Source organism: Tetrao urogallus, assembly GCF_951394365.1.
Source record: "Tetrao urogallus genome assembly, chromosome: 28".
NCBI lineage: Eukaryota > Metazoa > Chordata > Aves > Galliformes > Phasianidae > Tetrao > Tetrao urogallus.
The window spans coordinates 989,265-999,739 of NC_136841.1; the positions used below are offsets into that span (position 1 = coordinate 989,265).

Sequence of the window (10,475 nt, forward strand, 5' to 3'; positions counted from 1 at the left end):
GGGTGAGTCGCGCTGCCCCCTTGCGGCCGTGCAGGGGATGCAGCGGCACGGCCGCGCGGTGGGCGGGGCTTGACCGGGGGGGGGGGGGGGTCGCGCGAAGTGGGCGGGGTTATGAGGCCACGCCCCCATCCCTCCGGCGGAGGTGGCGCGGCGTGAAGATGGCGGCGGAGCCGGGGCCGGGATCGGACCCGGAGCTGGAGGAGTTGCTGGAGAGTGAGCGGGGCTCCGTGGGGTCTGGGGGTACCGGGAGCGTGGGGGGGGGGTTGTGGGGTCGGGGGTAGTGGGAATATGGGGGGGCTGTGGAGTCTGGGGGTACTGGAGTTATGGGGGGTGTGGGGTCGGGGGGGTGCTGGAGGTATGGGGGGTGTGGGGTTGGGGGGGTGCTGGAGGTATGGGGGGGCTATGGGACTCCGTTGGGCCTGGGGGTACTGGGGATATGGGGGGGCTATGGAGTCTGGGGGCACTGGAGTTATGGGGGGGCTGTGGGGTCGGGGGCTGCTGGAGGTATGGGGGGTGTGGGGTCGGGGGGGTGCTGGAGGTATGGGGGGGCTATGGGACTCCGTTGGGCCTGGGGATATTGGGGGTATGGAGGGGCTGTGAGTCCTGGGGGGTACGGGAAGCTGTGGGGTTCTGTGGGGGTACAGGGGTCTGCGGAGGTCTGTGGGTAAGGGGGGGCTGTGGGGGGGACTATGGGGCTCTGTGGGGTCTGGGGGCTGACTGTAGGGTTCTATGAGGCCGTGGGGGTTCTTTATGGTTCTGTGGGATTTGGGGCAGTTTAGAGGATTTTAGAAGAGCAGTGGGGCCTGGGGGGGCTATGGGGTGCTGAGGGGGGGGGTGGTTGGGGTTCAAAGCAGTTTGGGGGCTGCTGTGGGACTGGGGGGGCACGGGGGAGTGCTAGAGTATGGGGCAATTTGGGGGTGGGGGGTCTGTGGGGGGACAGTGATGCCTGGGAGAGGTTATGGGGCACTCAGGGGTCCTGGAGGCTGCAGCGGAGCTGTGGATGGAGGGGGGGGTATTGGGGGTCCAGCAGGGGCTGGGGGGGGGGGGCAGGGCTCTGGGCAATGCTGGGGGGCTGGGGTCGGTTAGGGGGAGTTTAGGGGGGGGTTAGCAGGGAGCTACAACCCACTGGGGCGGCTTGGGGGTCTGGGGGTGAGGTGGGGTCTGGGGGGGGTTATTGGGGTATGGAGCTGCAATGGGGCGGTGGGAGGGAGGGGGGCAGTGGGGCTCCTGGTCTGATGAACATTAGGGCACAGAGGGCTGCGGTGGGTGCTGGGGGGGGGGATTTGGGACCACTGGGGGGGCTGTGGGGCAGTCTGAGGGCTGTGGGGGGGGTGGGGTGGTATTGGGGAGCAGAGGATGCGCTGCTTCTGATGGGGTGGGGGGTAGGGCTGTGGGGGGGGGTATGGAAGAATTGTGGGGCTGGGGGGGGCACAGGGAGTGCTAGGGGTATGGGGCAATTTGGGGGTGGGGGGTCTGTGGGGGGACAGTGGCACCTGGGAGAGGTTATGGGGCACTCAGGGGTCCTGGGGGCTGCAGCGGAGCTGTGGATGGAGGGGGGGGTGTTGGGGGTCCAGCCAGGGCTGGGGGGGTGCAGGGCTCTGGGCAGTGCTGGGGGGCTGGGGTCGGTTAGGGGGAGTTTAGGGGGGGGTTTAGCAGGGGGCTACAACCCACTGGGGCGGCTTGGGGGGTCTGGGGGTGAGGTGGGGTCTGGGGGGGGTTATTGGGGTGTGGAGCTGCAATGGGGCGGTGGGAGGGAGGGGGGCAGTGGGGCTCCTGGTCTGATGAACATTAGGGCACAGAGGGATGCGGTGGGTGCTGGGGGGGGGGTTTGGTTCACCAGCCCTATAGGAAGTTCCAGCCCTACACAGGGGTTCCTCAGCCCCACATGGCTGCCCCGGCCCTTTATAGTGGGGGTTCCCAGCCCCACTGGGGAGGGGTTTCCAGCCCCATAGCAAGTTCCTAAACCCTATTCAAAATCCCATTCCTATACAGACGATCCTGATCTCACATGGGCATCCCAGCTCTCTGTGCCCCATAGAGAGACTCCCCCCCCCCGGGAGGCCACTGGGGGGGCTGTGGGGCAGTCGGGGGGCTGTGGGGGGGGTGGTATTGGGGGGCAGTGGATGCGCTGCTTCTGATGGGGGGGGGGGGGGCAGGGCTGTGGGGGGGGTCTGGCAGAATTGTGGGGCTGGGGGAGGGAATCTGTGGGGCTGGGAGTCACCCCCTCACTGCACCCCCCCACACCAGGTGCCCTGGATGACTTTGAGAAGGCCCGGCCCGGCCCCCCGGCCCCCCCCCCACCTCCCCACGTTCCTGGAGACCCCAACGCCACTGAGAAACCCCCCGGCGCCGCAGCGCAGGTGAACCTTTTTACATCGCATCCAGGGCTGCTGGAGGGGGGGGGGGGGGGGGGAAAGCTGCGCAGACCCCTCCCCACAGCTCTGACCCCCCCCCCCCCCCCCTCCCCAAAAGGAGTCGCTGTTCGCCTCGCAGGAGCGCTTCTTCCAGGAGCTCTTCGATGGCGAATTGGCCTCGCAGGCGTCCGCGGAGTTTGAGCGCGCCATGAAGGAGCTGGCGGAGGAGGAGCCGCATCTGGTGGAGCAGTTCCAGAAGCTGTCGGAGGCGGCGGGGAGAGTGGGTCCGTGGGGGGGGGGGGGTCGGAGGGGTTGGGGGGGGGGGGGGGCAGGATCCCTGGGGGGGGAGGGAATCTTTCTATGGGGCACAGAGAGCTGGGGGGGGGGGGGGGGGGAAGTCTCTCTATGGGGCACAGAGAGCTGGGGGGGAGGGAGTCTCTCTATGGGGCACAGAGAGCTGGGGGGGGAGTCTATGGGGCACAGAGAGCTGAGGGGGGGGAGGGAGTCTCTATGGGGCACAGAGAGCTGGGGGGGAGGGAGTCTCTATGGGGCACAGAGAGCTGGAGGGGGGGAGGGAGTCTCTATGGGGCACAGAGAGCTTGGGGGGGGAGTCTATGGGGCACAGAGAGCTGGGGGGGGAGTCTATGGGGCACAGAGAGCTGGAGGGGGGGAGGGAGTCTCTATGGGGCACAGAGAGCTGGGGGGGGAGTCTCTCTATGGGGCACAGAGAGCTGGGGGAGGAGTCTCTCTATGGGGCACAGAGAGCTGTGGGGGGGAGTCTATGGGGCACAGAGAGCTGGGGGAGGGAGTCTCTCTATGGGGCACAGAGAGCTGGGGGAGGGAGTCTCTCTATGGGGCACAGAGAGCTGGGGGGGGAGTCTCTATGGGGCACAGAGAGCTGGGGGGGAGTCTCTCTATGGGGCACAGAGAGCTGGGGGGGAGTCTCTCTATGGGGCACAGAGAGCTGGGGGGGGAGTCTCTCTATGGGGCACAGAGAGCTGGGGGGGAGTCTCTCTATGGGGCACAGAGAGCTGTGGGGGGGGAGGGAGTCTCTATGGGGCACAGAGAGCTGGGGGGGGAAGTCTCTCTATGGGGCACAGAGAGCTGGGGGGGGGGAGGAGTCTCTCTATGGGGCACAGAGAGCTGGGGGGGGGGAGGAGTCTCTCTATGGGGCACAGAGAGCTGGGACGCCCATGTGAGATCAGGATCGTCTGTATAGGAATGGGGTTTTGAATAGGGTTTAGGAACTTGCTATGGGGCTGGAAACCCCTCCCCTGTGGGGCTGGGAACCCCTATAGAGGGTCGGGGCACCCATGTGGGGCTGAGGAACCCCTGTGTAGGGCTGGAACTTCCTATAGGGCTGGTGAACATTAGGGCACAGAGGGCTCCAGTGGGTTCTAGGCGGGTTTTGTGGGGGGCTGGGGGGGGGGAGGGAGTCTCTATGGGGCACAGAGAGCTGGAGGGGGGGAGGGAGTCTCTATGGGGCACAGAGAGCTTGGGGGGGGAGTCTATGGGGCACAGAGAGCTGGAGGGGGGGAGGGAGTCTCTATGGGGCACAGAGAGCTGGGGGGGGAGTCTCTCTATGGGGCACAGAGAGCTGGGGGAGGAGTCTCTCTATGGGGCACAGAGAGCTGTGGGGGGGAGTCTATGGGGCACAGAGAGCTGGGGGAGGAGTCTCTCTATGGGGCACAGAGAGCTGGGGGAGGGAGTCTCTCTATGGGGCACAGAGAGCTGGGGGGGGGGAGTCTTTCTATGGGGCATAGAGTGCTGGGGGGGGAGTCTCTCTATGGGGCATAGAGAGCTGTGGGGGGGGAGGGAGTCTCTATGGGGCACAGAGAGCTGGGGGGGGGAGTCTCTCTATGGGGCACAGAGGGCTGGGGGGGGGAGTCTCTCTATGGGGCACGGAGAGCTGGGACGCCCATGTGAAATAGGGATCGTCTGTATAGGAATGGGGTTTTGAATAGGGTTTAGGAACTTGCTATGGGGCTGGAAACCCCTATAGAGGGTCGGGGCACCCATGTGGGGCTGAGGAACCCCTGTGTAGGGCTGGAACTTCCTATAGGGCTGGTGAACAATAGGGCACAGAGGGCTCCAGTGGGTTCTAGGGGGGTTTTGGGGGGGGCTGTGGGGGGTCTGTGGGGGGGGGGGTGGTCTTGGGGAGCAGCCAATGGGGCTGGGATCCTCCCCCCAGTAGCACCAGGACCCCCCCCCCCCCCCCTGTCCAGTTAGTTGGGATCGATCCATCGGTGCCCCCCACCATAGGGCTGGGAACCCATATGGAGAGCTGGGGCGCCCATGTGGGGCTGGGAGCTGTTATAAGAGGCTGAAACCCCCTATGGGGTTTGGGAACTTTGTATAAGGCTGCTTCCTCCTCCCTTCACATCTATGGGGCTGGGACCCCCCTGTGGGTCCAGGGCTTCTCCAAGGGGACTCTGCTGAGGTTGGGAATCCCCATATGGGGCTGGGAATCCCCGTGTTGGCCTGGACCCCCCCTGTGGGGTTGGGACGCTCCGTCACGGGGGGGCTGAGCCACCCCCATAAGGCCGTCCGCAATGGGGACAATGGGCCTCGTGGGGAGTGGGGGGCTGTGGGGTGAGAGGAGGGGGGGGGGGGGGGTCGGAGTCCCACAGCCCTGTGGGGGAGTTGTGGGGTGGGATGAGAGGGTTGGGGGGACCCACAGCCACGGGGGTATTATGGGATGGGAGGAGCGGGGCTGGCGGGGGTCCCGCAGTCCTTCAGGGGTTATGGGGTGGGAGGTGGGGGGAGGTGGGGGTCCCGCAGCCCCTGCCCACCCCGTCCCACCCCGCAGGCAGTGACGCCGCGTCCCAGCAGGAGTTCACCTCGTGCCTCAAGGAGACGCTGAGCGGCCTGGCCCGGAACGCCACCGACCTGCAGGTGGGCACGGGGGTCCCCAGCCCTGGTGTCACCAACCGCTGGTCTCAGTAACGTCACCACGTCCCCACAGAGCCTGGGGACATGGATAGAGGGCTGTCCACAACTCCAGTTCCTGATGCCAGCAACCCCCCGTGTCCCCACTCAGCTCGGTGACGTGGAACGAAGGGTGTCCCCGGCCCTGGTCCATGGTGTCACTGATGTCACTGTGTCCCCACAGGGCCTGGGGACATGGATAGAGGGCTGTCCCCAATTCCAGTTCCTGATGTCACCAACCCCCCGTGTCCCCACACGGCTCGGTGACGTGGAACGAAGGGTGTCCCCATCCCTGGTTCCTGATGTCACTGATGTCACTGTGTCCCCACAGGGCCTGGGGACACGGGCAGTGGGCTGTCCCCAACTCCAGTTCCTGATGCCACCAACCCCCCCTGTCCCCACTCAGCTCGGTGTCATGGAATGAGGGCTGTCCCCAACCCTGGTTCCTGATGTCACTGATGTCACTGTGTCCCAACAGAGCCTGGGGACATGGATAGAGGGCTGTCCCCAACTCCAGTTCCTGATGTCACCAACCCCCCGTGTCCCCACTCAGCTCGGTGACGTGGAACGAACGGTGTCCCCGGCCCTGGTCCATGGTGTCACTGATGTCACTGTGTCCCCACAGAGCCTGGGGACATGGATAGAGGGCTGTCCCCAACTCCAGTTCCTGATGCCACCAACCCCCCCTGTCCCCACATGGCTTGGTGACATGGAATGAGGGGTGTTGGGGTGTCCCCAACCCTGGTCCATGGTGTCACTGATGTCACTGTGTCCCCACAAGGCCTGGGGACATGGACAGTGGGCTGTCCCCAACTCCAGTTCCTGATGCCACCAACCCCCCCTGTCCCCACTCAGCTCGGTGTCATGGAATGAGGGCTGTCCCCAACCCTGGTTCCTGATGTCACTGATGTCACTGTGTCCCAACAGAGCCTGGGGACATGGATAGAGGGCTGTCCCCAACTCCAGTTCCTGATGCCACCAACCCCCCCTGTCCCCACATGGCTTGGTGACATGGAATGAGGGGTGTTGGGGTGTCCCCGGCCCTGGTCCATGGTGTCACTGATGTCACTGTGTCCCCACAGGGCCTGGGGACATGGATAGAGGGCTGTCCCCAACTCCAGTTCCTGATGTCACCAATCCCCCGTGTCCCCACATGGCTTGGTGACATGGAATGAGGGGTGTTGGGGTGTCCCCAACCCTGGTCCATGGTGTCACTGATGTCACTGTGTCCCCACAGGGCCTGGGGACATGGATAGAGGGCTGTCCCCAACTCCAGTTCCTGATGTCACCAACCCCCCGTGTCCCCACATGGCTTGGTGACGTGGAATGAAGGGTGTCCCCAACCCTGGTTCCTGATGTCACTGATGTCACTGTGTCCCAACAGGGCCTGGGGACATGGATAGAGGGCTGTCCCCAATTCCAGTTCCTGATGCCACCAACCCCCCCTGTCCCCACTCAGCTCGGTGTCATGGAATGAGGGCTGTCCCCAACCCTGGTTCCTGATGTCACTGATGTCCCCAACCCCTGGTCTCCCCAATATCGCTGTGTCCCTGCGGGACCCAGGGGATGGATGGAGGGGTGTCACCAAGCCCTGCTGTCACCCATGTCAGTCACCACGTCCCTGCATGGCCTGGTGGAATGAAGGGTGTCCCCAACCCTGGTTCCTGATGTCACTGTGTCCCACCAGGGCCTGGGGACATGGACAGTGGGCTGTCCCCAACTCCAGTTCCTGATGTCACCAATCCCATGTGTCCCCACACGGCTTGGTGACATGGAATGAGGGGTGTTGGGGTGTCCCCAACCCTGGTCCATGGTGTCACTGATGTCACTGTGTCCCCACAAGGCCTGGGGACACGGGCAGTGGGCTGTCCCCAATTCCAGTTCCTGATGCCACCAACCCCCCCTGTCCCCACTCAGCTCGGTGTCATGGAATGAGGGCTGTCCCCAACCCTGGTTCCTGATGTCACTGATGTCACTGTGTCCCAACAGGGCCTGGGGACATGGATAGTGGGCTGTCCCCAACTCCAGTTCCTGATGTCACCAACCCCCCGTGTCCCCACACGGCTTATTGATGTGGAACGAAGGGTGTCCCCAACTCTGGTTCTTGGTGTCACTGATGTCACTGTGTCCCCACAGGGCCTGGGGACATGGGCAGACGGCTGTCCCCAGCCTTGATGTCACCACATCCCCACAGGACCCGGAGATACAGAGGGCTGTCCCCTGATCCCCGGTGTCCCCAACATCCCCACATCCTCGCGAGGCTCAGGGACACCAACTGAGAGGCGCGCGTGTCCCCAATGTCCCCGCTGTCACCCGCAGGGCTCGGCAGCATCAGAGGAGGATCTGGCGAAGGCCATGGAAGGGCTGGGGCTGGAGGAGGGCAGCGGGGAGGGCGGCGTGCTGCCCGTGGTGCAGAGCGTGCTGCAGCACCTGCTGAGCCGTGACGTGCTCTACCCCTCGCTCAAGGAGATCACCGACAAGGTGAGGGGGGACAGCAGGGACAGCAGGGACAGCAGGGACAGGCTGCTCCTTGTCACTGTCGCAGCACCCCGAGCGGCTGCAGCGGCACCAGGCAGTGCTGGGGCGCACAGTGGGGCGCTGCTGGTGGGAGCTGGGGGGCGAAGGCCCTGGGGATGGGGATGGGGACAGATGGGAGGACTGGGGACAGCAGGGACAGCGGGGACACCTCCTTGTTGTCACTGTCACAGCACCCTGAGTGCCTGCAGCAGGCAGCACTGGGGCGCACAGTGGGGCGCTGCTGGTGGGAGCTGGGGGGTGAGGGTCCTGCGGATGGGGACAGATGGGAGGACTGGGGACAGTGGGCGCAGCTCCTTGTCACTGTCACAGCACCCCAAGCGGCTGCAGCAGCAGCAGGCAGTGCTGGGGTGCACAGTGGGGCGCTGCTGGTGGGAGCTGGGGAGCAAGGGTCCTGGGGATGGGGATGGGGACAGATGGGAGGATTGGGGACAGCGGGGCCACCTCCTTGTTGTCATTGTCACAGCACCCTGAGTGCCTGCAGCAGGCAGCACTGGGATGCATGGCGGGGCGCTGCTGGTGGGAGGCTTGGGGGCGAAGGCCCTGGGGATGGGGACAGCAGGGCCACCTCCTAGCTGTCACTGTCACAGCACCCTGAGCGGTGCTGCTGGGGCACTGGGTGATGCTGTTGGAGGAGCAGCGCAGCGTTATGGGGCACACAGGCAGGAGGGCTGGGGGCAGCGGGGTCACAATATTCGTTGTCACTGTCACGGCACCCTGAGCGCCTGCAGCAGGCAGCACTGGGGCGCACAGCGGGGTGCTGCTGGTGGGAGGCTGGGGGGTGAGGGTCCTGGGGATGGGGAAGGGGACAAATGGGAGGACTGGGGACAGTGGGCGCAGCTCCTTGTTGTCACTGTCGCAGCACCCCGAGCAGCTGCAGCGGCACCAGGCAGTGCTGGGGCGCACGGTGGGGCGCTGCTGGTGGGGAGCTGGGGGGCGAGGGTCCTGGGGATGGGGACAGTGGGGCCACCTCCTTGTTGTCACTGTCACAGCACCCTGAGTGCCTGCAGCAGGCAGCACTGGGGCGCACAGCGGGGTGCTGCTGGTGGGAGCTGGGGGGTGAGGGTCCTGGGGACGGGGACAGATGGGAGGACTGAGGATGGCAGGGGCAGCTGCTTGTTGTCATTGTCACAGCACCCCGAGTGGCTGCAGCGGCACTGGGCAGTGCTGGGACACACGGCGGGGCACTGCTGGTGGGGAGCTGGGGGGCAAGGGCCCTGGGGATGGGGAAGGGGACAGATGGGAGGACTGGGGACAGTGGGTGCAGCTCCTTGTCACTGTCACAGCACCCCGAGCGGCTGCAGCAGCACCAGGCAGCGCTGGGGCGCACAGTGGGGCGCTGCTGGTGGGAGGCTGGGGGGCGAAGGCCCTGGGGATGGGGAAGGGGACAAATGGGAGCAGCTCCTTGTCACTGTCACAGTACCCCGAGTGGCTGCAGCGGCACCGGGCGGCACTGCCGGAGGAGCAGTACGAGCGTTACCGGGCGCAGCACGGCGTCATGAGCCGCATCTGCCAGCAGCTGGAGGCCGAGCGACCCGAGGACAGCGAGGGGGACAGGAAGGCGCGCTTCGAGGCCGTGCTGGAGCTGATGCAGCAGGTGGGGACGTGGGGACGCGGTGGGGGGACGCGGGGCTGGCGGCGGGTGCTGATGGGGCGCTGCTCTTCTCCAGCTGCAGGAGCTGGGGCACCCGCCCAAGGAGCTGGCTGGTGAGGCGGTGAGTGTCCCGCAGTGTCCCCAGCTGTCCCTGCAGGTCTTTTCCATGTTGTCCCCAACTGTCCTCAGCTCTCGACCATCCCCGGTTGTCCCCAGCAGTCCCTACTTGTCCCTACAGGTCTCCCCAACTGTCCCCACGTGTCCCCCAGCTCTCAGCCATCCCAGCTGTCCCCTGCCGCCCCCCAGTTGGCCCCAACCCAACCCCATGAGTTCCCGGTTGTCCTTCAACCAACCATTCCCAGTTGTCCCCAACTGTCCCCAGCGGTTCCCGACTGTCTCCAATTGTCCCCTGCAGTCCCTGATTGTCCCCAGTTGTCCCCCAAATGTCTCTCACTGTCCCCAGTTTGCATTCCGTTGTCCTTAGCCGTCCCTAATTGCCCTCCACCATCCCCAACTGTCCCCAATAATTGTCCCCAGTTGTCCCCAACTGTCCCTCATCGCCTCCATCTCCATCCACCCCCAGTTGTCCCCAACTGTCCCTCATCGCCTCCATCTCCATCCACCCCCAGTTGTCCCCAACTGTCCCTCACTGCCTCCATCTCCATCCACCCCCAGTTGTCCCCAACTGTCCCTCATCGCCTCCATCTCCATCCACCCCCAGCTGTCCCCAACTGTCCCTCACTGCCTCCATCTCCATCCAACCCCAGTTGTCCCCAACTGTCCCTCACTGCCTCCATCTCCATCCAACCCCAGTTGTCCCCAACTGTCCCTCACTGCCTCCATCTCCATCCAACCCCAGTTGTCCCCCACTGTCCCTTCCCTTTCCCTGAAGGTCTGGGCACCCTATGGGGACGGTGCCCCTTGGGGACGTCCCGCCTCAGGGGTGCTGAGCTGTCCCCATTCTCTTCCATCCCCGCTGTCCCCTGCAGCCCCCTGGCTTCAACCTGGACCTGGAGGGGCTGACTCTGCCCGAGGCCACCGGCGAGCAGTGCCTGGTGATGTGA

The 10,475-nt window shown here is 65.3% G+C and overlaps 1 protein-coding gene across 1 annotated transcript; it reads left to right on the plus strand.

Annotated features, from left to right (window-relative positions):
• Positions 1 to 158: 158 nt before the first annotated feature.
• On the plus strand, positions 159 to 10,475 carry PEX19 (peroxisomal biogenesis factor 19; the record flags this gene model as incomplete). The annotated part of the gene is made up of 8 exons (XM_079547628.1): positions 159 to 213; positions 2,248 to 2,360; positions 2,473 to 2,642; positions 5,168 to 5,249; positions 7,602 to 7,763; positions 9,238 to 9,414; positions 9,488 to 9,532; positions 10,401 to 10,475. The coding sequence occupies 8 exons, from the start codon at positions 159 to 161 to the stop codon at positions 10,473 to 10,475; spliced, it is 879 nt and encodes a 292-aa protein (XP_079403754.1).